This window comes from Echinops telfairi, unplaced genomic scaffold, assembly GCF_000313985.2.
Source record: "Echinops telfairi isolate 266 unplaced genomic scaffold, ASM31398v2 ScPeMD7_7457;HRSCAF=8495, whole genome shotgun sequence".
Classification (NCBI taxonomy): Eukaryota; Metazoa; Chordata; class Mammalia; order Afrosoricida; family Tenrecidae; genus Echinops; species Echinops telfairi.
Window position 1 is genome coordinate 34,508,932 of NW_022111357.1, and position 15,648 is coordinate 34,524,579.

A 15,648-nucleotide genomic window follows, 5' to 3' on the forward strand; every position below is an offset into this window, starting at 1 on the left:
AAATGCTTTAGGTGTAAGCTGCCGCAAACTACAAGCTAGCAGACATTTCCAAGACCTCTCTCCTTTGGTGGCCCGCCATCTGTAGGTCCAGGGAAAATCAGATGGGCTCTCAGGTCTCTGGGGAAGCAAGGCTGGTCACATGTCACCGAAGATGGAATGGTCATGGGTCAGCGTAATCAACCACCACCTGGCTCGGGAGCAAAGGGAGCGGAGTCAGCTCTCACTTAGCCTGGTCCCCCCTGTTGTCTCCCTGGGAAATGAGTTCCAAGAGCATGTGGCTACCAGACAAACTCTCGCAACTCCCTCCCATCGTGTCCGTTCTGACCGGGGCGACCCCACAGGACAGGGCAGAACGCTGGGTTTCTGAGACTGCGACTCTTGGCGGGAGTAGAAAGTCCTGTCACAAACAGAACATGCATCAACATGCCGAACAAACATCAGAGCACGGGAAAGTCAAAGTTCTCATCTGCTCCCAGAACCTCCCATCAGGAAACTTGTGCCACTGTAGATACGGAGTTTTAGGAGCTAACAAAATTTACAGAAATAACAACCAAAACCCCCAAAACAAACCAAACTCACTGCCATCGAGTCAATGCTGACTCACAGCAACCCCATGAGTTTCGGAGGCGGTAACTGTTCACAGGAGCAGAACGCCCAGGCTTTCTCCCAAGGAGCTGCTGGTGGCTTCCAACTGCCAACCGAGCGGCTGCAATCCAACTCTTAACCGCACCAGGAATAGGATGCACCATGATGATTTCTACTCACTTCCGTAGTCACACCCACCACATCCCGGAAGTAGCTTCAACCCTTTCTACCTGAGAAGAATGTAACATTTCAGAATGTTCCTGCAGCTGCAAAATGAGGGGGCAAATGCAGACCTGGGGGGGCTCTGGAAAGCCCACCGCATCTATGTATTCCATAAGTTCCTCCTCATGAGGGCTTAAAGAAAGCGGGTCCCAAAGTGAAACTGCTCACACACAGCTGAGGTGCGAAACCTTTCCTTTTGCTGATTTGACACAGATGTTGCAATGATCATGATCAAAGGGTTGTTTAGTGCAGACCCTGACGTCATGACATTGAACTGGATGGCCGTAGTTCTGAGTCAGACTGCCGGGTGTCATTAGCTGGCCAGACTGGGGCCTGGGTGGCATATATTATTCTAAGATGCACCATGACTACTAACCAAGTCTTGGGACCTGGGGGCAGGGGGTACTGGTGACTCTTAGCAAGCTTCGGTTGACAATCAACCTCTCCTGAGAAGAGTTGTGAACATTCACCGGAGCTCCCAGGGTTGTGCCTGGCACACAGGAGGGGCTGTGTTCAGGCCGGGCCCCTTGCTGCCCAGATGGCCCCTCAGGGCAGAGGCACACACTGGGCCTCAAAGGGACTCCACAGAGCAGCCAGCACTGGGCTCCTGGAAGCATCTCACACATGAACAGCGGGGTAGTCCTGGATTCCATCATGGCCCGGCAGAACCATAGTGTAGTAACAACGAAGCCAGGGGAATGTCACACGAAGGCAGTTCCAGGAAAATCACGTCCCCCGCCCCAAGCGAAAAGAACCATTGCCACACATCCACACCGTATCACAGCTGATGCAGGCGTAAAACCGCCTCGGCAGAGCGCAATCAATGTAGTTTAATGTAAATGTAGATCGGTGTGAACCTTTTAAGAGTGTCATTGAACCTGGAAATTTATATAATTACACACACACAATCTTTTTTATTTTTGCTATAAGAAGTTGATCTTCAACTGCTACCACAATTTCATTAATTTTAACAAAATACTCTCCAACAGAAAACACTCAAAGACAAGGCCTTTTTAGTGCACTCGACACTGGAGATGTCTTGAGACACGCACCTTGGTCATTCCTCCAAGCACCCACTGGACAGACAGCACCCACCTCTGCTCTCCTCCTCTGGGCTTCCTAGGCACCAGCTTGCCCACTGAGCGCGCACGCAGCCCTCAGGAGGGTAGAAGAAATGGGCTTATGTCACAAATTACTGTTTTTACCAGGTTTGATGTGAGGTGATGCAGCCTGGTGAGCTGAGTTTACAAAACTTTTTTGTCTTTCTTTTTTTTTTTTTTTTAACTGGGAAATGAGCCTTGTGTCTTTTCAGGTTCCTGTGCGTTACCTGAATGTTACCCTCCTCGTGGTGACTCCAGGTTCATGCAAATACTGCATTCTCAGATGCCCTAAAAAATATACCTGCCAAGGGGTCTAGAAGATAGTGTAGGGTCCAGAGGGGCATATGTATCCCACAGCATGCAGAATTAACAGGTGTGTACCATAGAATCCTACCCCAGAGCTACGAGGGACACACACGTCTGGCATAGTATGTGTCAAAAGGATGATCCTGATTCAGCATGACTTCCACTAACGAACACATACAACATCCACAAACATTCAAGGTGGAAAATAACCAGGGGATGAAAGGGTTAACAACACTCTCCTTTTAATTTGCTTTTGAAGTCAGTGTCTGACAAGACTGTAGGACACGCGGTCCCAGGACTTCCACTCCCACTTTGTGAAACCATGCCTTCCCGGGCTCGGTCTGCTGAAGGCGGCGGCTGTCGACGGCTAACCCTCACACTCCACGGCTTCGGCCTCCGCCACCAACTCCGCCGACTCCTGGTTTCCTCTTTCGGGCTTCTTTTTCTTCTTCGCCTTCTGCTCTAGGTTCACCTGAGCAATCTCTTCATTTTTCTCTGTGATGTATTTCAGCTTAAAAAACAAAGAACTGTATTTGTACCTGATTGAAAAAAACGCCTTATTGTTCTCAAACTAAAACCTACAGCCTTCCCCATCATTCCTACCCAAAGAATCTGGTACATAAAATTGGGTTACAAGTCTCCGACATACATGCAACATCACTTTTCTTTTTCCTGAAAAAGACAACTTCAAAAAAGCAAGTTCATAAACATGAACTTGCTGCTACTCCTATCTTCCACGTAGTGCATTCAATCAGGAGTTAACACTGGGAGCTGGTGTAAGGCAGGCCGGCGCTAAGCACGCTCTCCTAAGCACCCTGCATCCACCCTTCGCTTGTGCAGCAAAACTTACTGAGCAGCAACGGTGCGTCCCAGGTACCGGGACACAGGGCTGAAACCAAGGAGGGCTTCGCCAATTGCACCTCTTTGGTAATGAGGTTGGGTCAGATGGGGGGAAAAAAACAGTCCGAAATAAAACAACATTCTGAAGTAAACAAGCAGTCAGGCCACGTCCCAGTTACTGTCGTTAAGAAGACTTGTACTGAGCAGTCCCTTGGACAGGAGGGCTGAGGGAGGGGTGACAAATGCCTTCTCCACTTCTGCACAGAACCAGGACGCACCTCCGCGACTTGACTGGAGAATCACATGCCTGGAAACCTTGAAGGGCACTGGGAGAGCAGGGGAGGTGCACCTCTCTACTCCCCCATAGAGCTCCGTATTGAACTCGGGGCAGTTCCTGAGCGGCAAGTGGTGCCGCTGAGACTGCTGGGCTGGACCCAGAACCTCAGAGTGTGAGCATCCTGGGATAGAGGGTCTTTGCAGTTATCATTAGTTAGGAAGAGGTCAGACTGGAGCATGGCGGACCCTAATCTGCTGACTGGGGTCCTTATCACAGGAGAGACCCATACAGACACAAAGGGGAAACGGCATGTGAAGGCAGAGCAGCAGAAATTGGAGTGGTGCAGCCATAAACCACCCTGAGGCTTCCAGAAGCTGGGAAAGACCAGGAAAGATGCTTCCCTGAGAGCCGTGAGAGCACGGAGCTGCTCCTGCCCGGCTCCTGGACTTCCAGCCTCCCAGGCTGTGATGGAATAAAACCAACACCAAACGCACGCCACAGAGTCCATGCTGACTCAGAGTGACTACAGCGCAGGGTAAAACTGCCCCAGTGGGTTGCTGAGACGATAACTTTTTAAAACATTTTTTTTGGCACCTGATCCATATGTCTGTCATACAATCCAATAACTCAATTGTTGAGACTATAGTTCTTTTTTTTTTTTTTTTTTTGAGACTATAATATTTAAGTTAGTAGAAATCCCCATCTTTCTCCCGAGGAGCGGCTGACGGTTTTGAACTGCTGACCTTACAGTTAGTAACTCAAGGTGTAACCACGATGCCTCCAGAGCTCCTGTACGACAAAATACATTTCTGTTGTTGAAGGCCACCTGGTTTGCGGTATTTTCTTAGGCAGGCCCAGGACACAAATACATGCTCTGGGGGTGACTGTGAAAGTTAAACAACACGTGCTAAGTCACAGCTACAAAAGTGCCCTACACCCTGGGAAGTGCTCAGCCAACAGCACTGAACGCTTGGAGCACCTGGGGACTCTGGGCCAGGCACGGCAGGTGGACCGGGAAACAGACTCAAGCCCCTTCCTGGGGAGCTCCTGTCACGGGGAGGAGAGTTCACTGGCTTAGCGATCAGCCTGGACCCGCCTACTGTCCTCACTGCAAAGCGAGGGCTCAGCACACAGACTTTCTGTGCTCCTTTCCAATGTCCCTTCTTTGAAAAGGCAGGCACTGTGTCCCCTTTGTGCACACCTAGTCAGAGGAGCTCCTCGTGGGCACCGGAAGAGAACCCCTATTCCCAGACTCCAGCCCGTGACCTGTCCCTGACATGACGCTGCAGATGGAAGGCGGGACAAAGGTTTGAGATCTCCGGAAAAAGGCAAATCACCATGTCCGGAGAGTGCTGATTAGAAAATTTCAAATTGGCTTTGCAAGATGCATCATCCTGAAAGCAGGGCTATAAATGACGGCAGGTCTGCATGGTTCGCCCCCTCCAGTGGTTAACGCTCCCTGGCTCCCCGTGATTAATTGGGATAATGTGTTCTGATGGGAAAGGGGAGCGAGAAAAGGAATCCATCTCTCACCAGCGAGCTGCTCCTCCTGGCTAAGAGCTTCACGTCGTCCGTGTTAATGGTGCTTCTCTTCGCATGTCTAGAGAGGGCAGAAACAATCCAACACACTGGATTATTTAAAGTTTTGATGAAAAACAGAAGTCCACTGTCAGACTACCAAGGAGCGAGGCTCTCTAATAGCCCCTCTAGTCAGGCGGAGGTCACGAAGCAAGAGTGGCACAAAAATGAGGGACGTCACCAGCCAAGATGGCAATTAAGTGGGGAGTGAGCGAGACAAAGAGCAGAAGCCGTCTGTCCGGCCCGCCCCAGGGCCAAGGGTGGCTGAAGAACAAGAAAGGCGCCTGAGCAGTTACAACTCCTCCGACCCGGACTAGCTCGGTCACCGTGACACCGCAGGGCACGGCTGGAGCGGGCGAGAAAACGGCCAGAGCCTCGTGGTGCCAAGAAGGCCTCTGCTTCAGTGGACACGCACTGCAGGAACCTAGCTTCGCTCGCACCAGGGGCTTCAAAGAGAACGTGGGACGTTCCCAGGACCTGTTCCTTGGGTTCTCCTACGGACTGTCTGACGCCCCCTCGGGCCACCTTCCTGAGGTGCTTCTCCCAAGGATGAACCTCCAGGCAAGGGCCTCTACAGGAAAATGCTGACTCCCCAGTTCCTGCTCGTCCCCAAACAGGGCCCAAGAAGAGCCAAAAATATCATATACAGTGAACCCTCGTCACTTCGCGCTTCTACTTCCGCGGCTTCACTCTATCGCGGTTTTTGCGTAACAGCGCATGCTCTGTCATTACTGCCACCGATTGGCTCATACTGTACACGCTTGATGCCATAAATAATATAATAAATACTAAATGATAATTGTAACGTCCAAAATGTTTTACTGTATTTTCCCTTTTTCGTTTAATAAATTGGGTAATACGAGTGTAATGGTGACTAAAGGGTGTTTTTTCATGTCCTCTATGCTCTAACTACGAAAATATTTGATTTACAAATAAGGAATCCTACTTCGCGGCATTTCATTTATCACGGTAGGGTCTAGAACCGATTAACCGTGATAAACGAGGGTTCACTGTAAACCAGCATCTGTTTCTTATGCACAACAGGGGCCCAGATTCTCACTCCAGTCCTCTTAGGTTTGTTTTAAAAGGTAATTTGAGGAAACAGGCTCTGTTCAATCATTTATTACTCTGATTACACCTTTCTTCTCATTCCCAACAAACAAGAGACAGGTCAGGTTCATGTTTGTATCCTCCCTAACCAGCCAGGAGCTCAAACACCAAAACTTGCTGCCCTATCGTGACTCCCTGTGGGTTTCCGAGACTGTTCGTGGGAGCAGAAGGCCCAGTCTGTCCCTGGAGACGCTGCTGGTGCTTTCCAACCGCCGACCACGCAGATCTCAGCCCAACGTGTAACCACGACACCACCAGGGTTTGTTTTTTGAAAAGCGCTGTTAGGGTGAAGGGGTTGGCTGGCCAGCTTCCGAATCAAAGGAGCCTGCACCCTCCAGAGCCTCTCCAGGGCTGGTCTTGACCTGCATCCTTGGTAAGATGCGGGCCTAGGACTGGAATCTGTTGGGAGCTACAGCATTTTCCTGTGTTCTCCAAACGCCTAGCAGGTCAGCGCAGTGTCAGTCCTCAACAAAGACCTATTGGGTTCAAAACCGCACTGAAATTCCACTTCGTAATCCTGCCAAGTGAATCCTACCTATCTTCTTCCTGGTGCTCGTATCATCAAATCAAGCTGGACACTCTGCTAACAGCCATCTCTGAAGTAAAAAGGTGACAGAGTAGCAGAAGGACACGACCAGGCCCACAGGTGTCCTGGGGTAGAGACTGCCCGACTGGCCCGTGGATACGCTATAGAGAGCCCCAGGCTCAGTCACCATCAGGCTGCTCTGTCTGAATGGACATGTCCCTTGTTCTTGTGAGCTGCCACCCACCGAGCTGTGTGCCACGAACCCAAACAGGACCCAGCTCTGAGCCATCTATCCCTGTGGCTGGCTGTAGACGGCCCTGGGACCCCCAGGGTTTTCATGGCTGCTGATCAAGGACACACACCAGCTCCTCCTTCCCAGTCCATCTCCGTGTGGAAGCCGCACCAAGAGCTGATCAGCGTCAGAGGCATACGCAGCCGCCACGGTCGGATGGGCAGGGGCTGTGCGCGAGGTAAACTGGCCGGGAACTGACCGCGGTCTCCCGCGTGGACGGGGAGAATACGGCTACTGAACTGCCTGACCCCGCCTTGGCCCCCAGCCCCCAACAGCTTTCACCCACACCCTTTTACTTACAGGTTAACTTATTCCTTGTGGAGCTTGCCACAGACATCGAGACAACCATTCCCCACCACCCTCCCGCCCAGTGCAGCACGGGAAAACCAACCGTCTCACGTTCACTGTCAAAGGGAGTACTGGAGCGCTCCACTGCCACAGGCTAAACCGTCCCAATTTCACTTTCATTTCTTGAAGTTTTAGCAAAGTATGTAAGAATGTGCCTTGTCTTTCCCCACCGCTGACGTAGGGATGGCAACACGTGGGGGGACAATGGGCCACGCGGAAGTATGCCCTGAGCCAGCCAGGTGTGCCAGCAGCATCGCATTGTCCTGTCTGAGCCCTTAGGGCCGAGTTGGGGGACACTGAGCGGTTCTGAGGGGCTCATCTGCACGGGGAGAGGACAGATTTAAAGCCTGCCCTCTGAGAACCTAGCGCTTTAATTCATTCAACATATTCATCTGGGAAACAAAGAGGCAAGCGTAGCAAGGTACAAAGTGTGGGGTGTGGGAGAAGTTGGCACCGAATCAGGAGTGGGAGCAAATTAGAAAGCTTTCGCCCTTTCAGGCCTTAGTCATTCAAATTGCTTCATAAAAGCAATTTGTTGCAACTGTTTTCAATTACCTCAGGTACTAATTGAAGAGATGAGCATAAATCACCTGTAAAAGCTAACGCTTCACTTCGCCAGCTGAAAGCAAGTCGCCCACTTTTCAAGGAGTGTGTCTGACTTGTAACAAACGTGGCAAATGAGAGCCCCGACTGGAGACGGGCTGTCATTGTCTGTGCACCTGTGAGCAATTACAGCTGCCAACACAATGTCACCCCAGCACAGCGGAGGCAATGCGACCCCGGAGGGAGCGTGCCCAGACCCGGGGGCAACTGCCTTTTGTGCCCTCCTCTACAAAGCTTCCTGCCCACCCCAGAAAGCGCGGCTCGAATCCGCACACCGCACACATTCAGAGGCCTCGAGACGTGATGTAGGCGCCCCGCCCCCCCTTTTTGAGTAACGTTTGTTCTTTCACAGAAAGTACTTGGAAAACTTCAGAAAATGGCAAATCAAGCCTGAATTGATGTGATTACTGCAGGCATTACATTCTCCAGAGCGTCACAATTAGACATGAGCCTCCACCAAACATGCCAAACGGAATCGCTCCGGCGCTCCTGAAATACACCGGCAGATGGAGTCTCAATCGAAGGTACACAGACAGAGCCTCCGAGCACCAAGTCCTTTACCCACCTGGCAAACAGCTCAAGGTCCTTTGCAAAGTTGTCTGAAAGAGAAAAGAGGTACATTTCAGCTCCCAGGAAGAGGAGGCATGATATCGCTATTGGACAGGAAGTAGAGTGACCAATACCACAAACTTTTCCAAGGCGGGAGGAGGCATTTTGGGCGGCCCTGGTGGTACAGTGGTTAAGCGCTGTAAATGAAAAGGTTGATGGTTCGAGCCCACTCACTACCCTGTAGGCGACAGACATGGCGTCTGCTTCCGAAAGACCTACAGCCCTGTGGGCAGCTCAACAGCTCTAGAGGGCCACCACGAGTCAGAGGCAGCCCCTCGACGGCGGGGGCTGGGCTTGGGGGTTTCTGGCCGTTCTCTGCATTATGACCACTTTCTCCTTCCTTGCACCTCTACCCTGTATCGCAAACCTTCTGTTCCTGGTGGCTACACCTTTGGCTCCTAAAAATGGCTTAACTTTGGTTTTTGCTCCAAGTTCGGGTTGTGAGGACATCCGTTTCCTCTGGAGCCAAGCGTACACCAATGCCACGAATAAACCACGAGCTGTCTAGTAGTGCTTCTGCTGCAGGACTCAGGGCAGCGCACCGCACAGCCCGCCATGGCGCTGAAGCCCTGGCGCTAGCACAGTGCACGCACTGCACGCCCGCTGCCGTGCGGGCTCCCCGGGCTCCCCAGGTGTGTGCACAGCAGAGCTGCGCTTCGGAGGGTTTTCACGCCTGTGATCGTTCCTAAGCAGATCACAAGGACTGTCTTCCGTGGCAACTGGGGGTGGGTTCGAGCCACCAACCGCAGGCTGGTAGTGGCACTTTCCCCTGTTTGTGCCATCCAGGAGCTCCTCTCGTGCCAACCTAACAGGAAAACGGAGTTCTTTTCTTTCTTCTTTTTAAAAATCATTTTATTGGGGCTCATACAACTCTTATCACAGTCCATACCTACATCAATTGTGTAAAGCACATGTGTACATTCGTTACCCGCATCATTCTCAAAACATTTGCTCTCCACTTAAGCCCCTGGCATCAGCTCCTCATATTTTCCTCCTCCCTGCCCGCTCCCCCAACACAGTTCTTTTCATAAGGATCCCCGTAGCACCGGGGGCCAAGCCCTGGGCAGCGAACCTAGAGGCCAGCAATTCAAGGCCCTCAGCCACTCTACGGAAGAACAAGGTGGCTGCGGCCCGAAGGAGCGGTACTCCGGGCCCTGCATGCTCACTGAGAGTCAAAATGGACCCGGAGCCACTGGGTTTAGCTTTGGGTTCTTTTGCATAAAATTTTACCTCCAGGAAAGTAAATCTTTATTTATTAGGAGGATAGTCTTTACCTATCCTTTACCTATGCCACAGCACCCACCCACCCATTTCTCCCAGGCAAATTCCACCTCTGGGGCTGCATTCAAAACTTTTATACAGACACAGGAGGTGGAGTTCACACTGTTGGTGAAAAAAACTCCATCATCTTCCGATGCCATTTTCCCACCGCTCTTTGGAAGTCCCTTCCCATGTATCCGAGTGCACAGGGCCGTGGCTACGCACCGCACTGTCGAAACGTCACTTCCGAAATCGCTGCGACGGTCTGCTTGCTGAACTGCATCTCTTTGTCGGCTGCAACCTCCTTGCAAAGACGGCCAACAGTGTAGTGAACCGCGGCCTTTAGCTTCTGGGCGAAAGGAACGAAGACAATCAACATCACTTCATGGCTAAAGCTGCAAATAGGAGCTTTTCACATTTAAAAATGGAGACCAAGGAGAGGCTGTCCTCAGCCTAATTCCGCGGGCACTTCTCATCCTGCCTGTGGGCCTTTTCCAGTGCCCTCACCAATCACTGAGCCTGGGGAAATATTCCTTCAGAGCGAAGGGTGCTGACGCAGGTCAGGTAAAGGCAGGGGATTAGTGGCAGGCCACTGGGGCCTGCAAAATATCTGCTTCCCTTTCCTCAGCGACTGCAGGGCGGTTTGCTGAATCGCTCCGGAATAAGAGGCAACCTGCTAGGCGTATGGAGAACACAGGGAAATGCTGCCATCAAGTAGCTCCCGACAGATTCCAGTCCTAGGCCCGCATCTTACCAAGGATGCAGGTCAAGACCAGCCCTGGAGAGGCTCTGGAGGGTGCAGGCTCCTTTGATTCGGAAGCTGGCCAGCCAACCCCTTCACCCTAACAGCGCTTTTCAAAAAACAAACCAAATTCATTGCTATGAAGTCTGTTCAGGCCTTGACTTGAAATACTGAAAGGTCCAATGGGCAAAACAATGAATGATGCAGGAAGCTGGGTATCCCATTGATGCTTTCTGCAACCTATGGGCAGATGACCCAAAAAGCGGCTAGGAAGTTCAAACTGCAGTTAACATGCTAATGCACAGACCACTCTGCCACCAGGGCTCCCTTGAGACACTGCGGAAAAAACTCTTTCCCAAGAGACAGGTGCTCAACAAGATCGGCACTAGTCTTGTGCCAACAGACGTCTGCCGAGCTCCTCTCTGACCTGGTGGCAGATGAAGCCACACGGGCGTGCGCTACCCCAGCAAGTGCTCGCTGTGCAGGCAGCCTGGCGAGTCACCACGCCACCGCCGCCGCCGGGGTTCCTGCAAGACGCCGCCGGGCTTCCTGCAAGACGAAGAGGGGCTGCAAACACCCCAAGCCAGGTCCCTTCGTTTTGGAAGTCAGGGTGAGGGCGAAGTTGAGACTTTTGGTAGGAGGGGCCAGAGGGACCATCAACTTGAAAAGGGCGGGACCCTCCAAGGTCACCCGCTTTTCCAGGTTTGTGTGGAGGAGTACTGGACATGGGTCCTTCTACATGCTCATGGGTTCCTGGTCGCTTTCTCTGTCCCCCACCCCCCCATGGCTGGGCTAGTGCCCTCTCTGATACTATACACAGTAAAAACAGCGTAGCTAAATCACCGGAATATAAGGTCCTCAAGGGACGGTCCCTATCTGCTTGTGTACCCAGTGCCCAGAACAGCGGGCTGAATGAATGGGAGATCCCAGACCTGCTTACACTGCATGCAGAATGAGCTTCTCATTTCTCTGCTTTGCATCTTGTAAAATTACAAGCATCAGTCCATCTTTACAACCTGATTTACTCAATCAAGAAGCATTTATTTATTCATGCGCTTTACACAATTGATGTATGTATGGATTGTGATGAGTTGTATGAGCCCCTAATAAAATTATTTTTAAAAAAAGAAGCATTTATTGTCTCTTGAGAGACATAAAGAACATCATGCAAAAAAGAAAAGAAAAAGAACACCATCCATGAAGAAAGCAAAAAGTCATTAAACGACCAACATACGATAGAAATAGGTGTCAGAAGAGACTGACCTTGCTTTTTGTTTTAGAGTGGCTAAGGCAGATGGAAGACATGACGGCGTGTCAGAGAGCTGACCGCAACATCTCACGGGCAGCTGCAGGAGACGCCGTGGAGGAGTGCAGCGTGAGGTGCAAAGGCCTGGTGTTGGAAAGCCAACAGTGAAGGACACACTCAGCTGACCTCAAGGTGAAGGAACAGAAGAACCATCTCAGGCCTTGATTGGAAAATGAAAGATTCCATGGGCAAAATCATGAATGATCCAGGAAGCATGGGAGAAATACACAGAGGAATATACCCCACCCAAAATGGCAGGTCACTGATCAACCATCTCAAGGGGTAGCATGTGATGGAAAACCAATGGTGTTGAAGGATGACACACAAGCCGCACTGAAGGCAGTAACAAAAGGCAACCTCACTGCCATGGAGTCAATGCTGACTCAGGGGGACCCCTTACAGGCTTCTGAGACTCTAACTATGTACAGGAATAAAACCCAGTCTCTCTCCCATGGAGCTGCTGGTGGTTTTGAACTGCTAACCCCGTGGATTACAGGCCAACATGTAACCCCTACACTACCAGGGTTCCTTTAACAAAAAACTGAAATGTCTCAACAAGCGGATGAAGCACTGGAAGCGCTCACTCGTCTCTACCAAGAAATTTGGAAGGCCGCTGCCTGGACAACCAACAACAAGAGATCCTTATTTGTGCCCATTTCAAAGAAAGGTGATCGAATAGAATGTAGAAATTGGAGAGCAATATAGTTGATATCAAATGTAAATACAATTTTACTGAAGGTAATTCAACAGGAGACATGGACCGAGAGCTTCCGGAAATCCAAGCTGGGTTCAGAAGAGGGAGGGGCACAAAGGTTAGCATTTCTGATGTCAGATGGATCTTGGCTAAAAGCAGATATACTGTATCTACAGAAAGATATTTACATGTGCTTTACAGACTATGCCAAGGCATAATGAATAGCACATTAGGGACTTTTAGAATAGGCATTCCAAGAGACTTCCTGTGCTCATGTGGACCCTGTACATGGACCAAGAGGCAGTGGTCCACACAGAACAAGGGAATGCTGCCTGGTTTAAAATCAAGAAAGGTGTACATCCAGGCTGTGTCTGCAATCCATCTGAAAAACAATCTGAGAGGTTGGCTATATGAAGAACGCAATGGCCGAGCTAGAGGAAGGCTCATTACCAGCCTGCAAGATGCAGATGACACAACCTTGCTTGTTAAAAATGAGGCCTTGAAGCACTTGCTGATAAAGTTCAAGGACTGCGGTTGTTAGTGTTAATTTCAACTCAATGTACAGAAGACCAAAATCCTTACAACTGGCCCAAAAGCCAACATCATGATACATTGAGAAGAGATTGACGTTGTTAAGGATTTCATTTTGCTTGGGTCTACAGTTAATGCTCAAAGCAGCAGTAGTCAATATATCAAATGATGTATTGCTTTGGGCAAATATGGTGCCCAAGTGCTGAAGAACACAGATGTCTCTTTATAGTCTAAGTTGTGTCTGACCCAAGTCATAGAATTTTCAATGGCTTCATCTGCATGTGAAAGTTGGGCAATTAATAAGGAAGACCAAAGAACTGATGAACTTGGGATTATGGTGTTGGTGAAGAATACTGAAAATATCATGGACCATGTGTTAGTCTGCGTGGACTAGAGAAACAAATCCAGAGACACTCATATGTGTATAAGAAAGAGCTTTATATACAAGAGCAATTGTATATTAAGAAAGCATTCCAACTCAGTCTAGCCCTTGTCCATATGTCCAGTACCAGTCTATACATTCCCCTTCAGACTCACGCAACACATGCAACGACACCAAATGCAGGAGGATCACAGGCCAGTGGGTGGAAAGTCTTGTGGATCCAGTGGTGGTAGAGGTATCTCAGCACTGGCAGGGTTCTCCACGTGGTTCCTTCTGCTCTGAGACTCTGATTGCCATCAGCCTGTCTCCATGTGGCTTGTCAATAAGAATGTCTCTCTGGGAGTGAGTGTGTGTCCCCCCTCCAGTGAGCTATTGATCTCAGCGCCTCCAAATTAGGTCAACAAGCTATGGCCTGACTGACAGGCTAGACTGGGCCCCTTCACTCTCAAATTGACAACAGATGCTGTAACTACCACAGACCACCAGAAGGCAAAGCAAATCTGTCTTGGAAGTACAGCCAGGCTGCTCCTTAGAAGCAAGGATGGTGAGACTTCATCTCTGGTACTCTGAACAGGTTGTCAGGAGAGAGCGGTCCCTGGAAAAGGACATCACACTTGGCAAAGTGGAGGGTACGAGAAAAAGAGGCATGCCTCCAGGAGAAGGACTGACACAGTGGTTGCAACAACGGGCTCAAACATAAAGACTGCGAAGGCGGCCCAGAACCGGGCAATGTTTTATTCTTTTGTTCACAGGGTTGCTGTGGGTTGGGACTGACTTGATGTCATGTAACACAACAAAATAGACAGCCAGACTCCACACCAGAGAACAAGAAAACAAAAACTGGAAAGACAGACGTGCCTTCAAGGAGTTAAAACTCTCACTATACTCTTGGATACTTCAAAACCATCAACAATGAGAGATGAAGGTGAAGAACTGTTCTAGAGAGGCCCAGAGAAACAGCATTATTAAATACACGCCTGATTCTTGATTGGACTCGGATGAAGAGAGATGACTACAAGTAACATCTTTGGGAGAAGTGGAGAAATTTCAGTATGTGCTGTACACTCGGCAATGAGACGACCAATATTATACTTACTAGATGCATAATTTATAGAGATTACGTAGGAGAATGTCCCTGTTCTTCGGAGATTCGTACTAAAGCACGGACGTTTAAAGTAGCAGGTATTTGTGATTAAGACGCAAGTGATTCAGGTGTGGTGGAGTGGGGCTAAGCAAACTATGAGGGAGCTTCAAATACTTCACGGAAACATTCCATGAGCTTTTCCTTCCATTTTTCCACAGACATTTTGAAGCTTCTTGTTGAACAAAAACGTTAACAATTGCTCATCTAAGTGAAGTGCATCTTGGTGCTCTTGCAATGTTTCCTAAGGTTCTCAACATTTCAAAACATTTTCACTTTGGGGATGGGCACCTCCTGAGACTTACTCTTTGGTAGAAAGGAAATCATTCATTCACAGGCTGCTCAGTTAACCCCTGAAAGTGACCTTGGTTCTTGCATCAAATCTCCTTACAGCTGTCCTGTGTTCTCATAACTGCCACACTGCTCTAGGTGCTAGATTTAAAAAAATGAAAAGCCCAGACATACGCTGTGGTTATTTTTCCAACTTTATATATTAGAAAATTCAGGTGACACAACCAGTAAATGGGTGGCGGAGCCGAGGTCGGAACCCAGATCTGAAGTCTGGGCTCCGGAGCCAGAGGGCTGGGTGGAAACCCAGGCTCCTCGCTAGCCAGTGCTCCAGTTCTGCTCCCCTACTGAGCCCAGGGCTTGGCACGGATTCTCTTTCAAAGCTGCCCCTCCACTCGCACAACAACCCCGTGGGTGACCGACACGGCGCTATCCCCATTTCACAGAAGGGGAAACTGAGGCTTGGCCCCGAAGTCAGAAAGGGGCCCCGAAGATGCCCGGAACTCCCCCTCCAGCTGTTCGGGACCCGGTGCGACCCGCCCTCCAAAGCCCAGTCGCTCCTTCCTCCTCGGCTTGGGAGCTGGGGGCACCGTGGCCCACGGCGCGGACCCCACCCGGCGGGTCTGAAACCGCACGCGGCACTCCCGGCGGGCAGCGCGCCGGCTCCGGCGGCCGTTTCCGTGGAAACCACCTCCCAGCACCCCCCGGGGCAGCCGGTCCGCGCAGGCGCGTGGCGCGGCCAGGCCGCAGAGAGCTGTCTCCAGAAACGCGCCGCCGCCCTCCCGCGGCCCAGCCGGCCGCCGCGTCGGGTACCTGTTGGTCCGTGAGTCGCTGCTGCTCCTCGGCGCTCGCGTCCTCCATCGCGGCGGGCGGCCCGAGCAGAAGAGGCGGAGGCCTCGAGGGCCGCG

The 15,648-nt window shown here is 50.7% G+C and overlaps 1 protein-coding gene across 2 annotated transcripts; it reads right to left on the reverse strand.

Moving 5' to 3' along the window:
- Positions 1-2,438: 2,438 nt before the first annotated feature.
- Positions 2,439-15,642, reverse strand: CENPS (centromere protein S). 2 transcript variants are annotated; one of them, XM_004705438.2, is made up of 5 exons: positions 15,554-15,642; positions 9,882-10,005; positions 8,353-8,386; positions 4,864-4,930; positions 2,439-2,724 (listed from the first exon to the last, which is right to left on the reverse strand). In XM_004705438.2, exons 1-5 carry the CDS (start codon positions 15,599-15,601, stop codon positions 2,581-2,583), a joined length of 417 nt encoding a protein of 138 aa, XP_004705495.1. In that variant the 5' UTR covers positions 15,602-15,642; the 3' UTR covers positions 2,439-2,580. The 2 variants fall into 2 exon arrangements, with proteins under 2 accessions (XP_004705495.1, XP_045155214.1); XM_045299279.1 differs by having other exon boundaries at positions 9,882-10,002; positions 15,554-15,628.
- Positions 15,643-15,648: the final 6 nt, after the last annotated feature.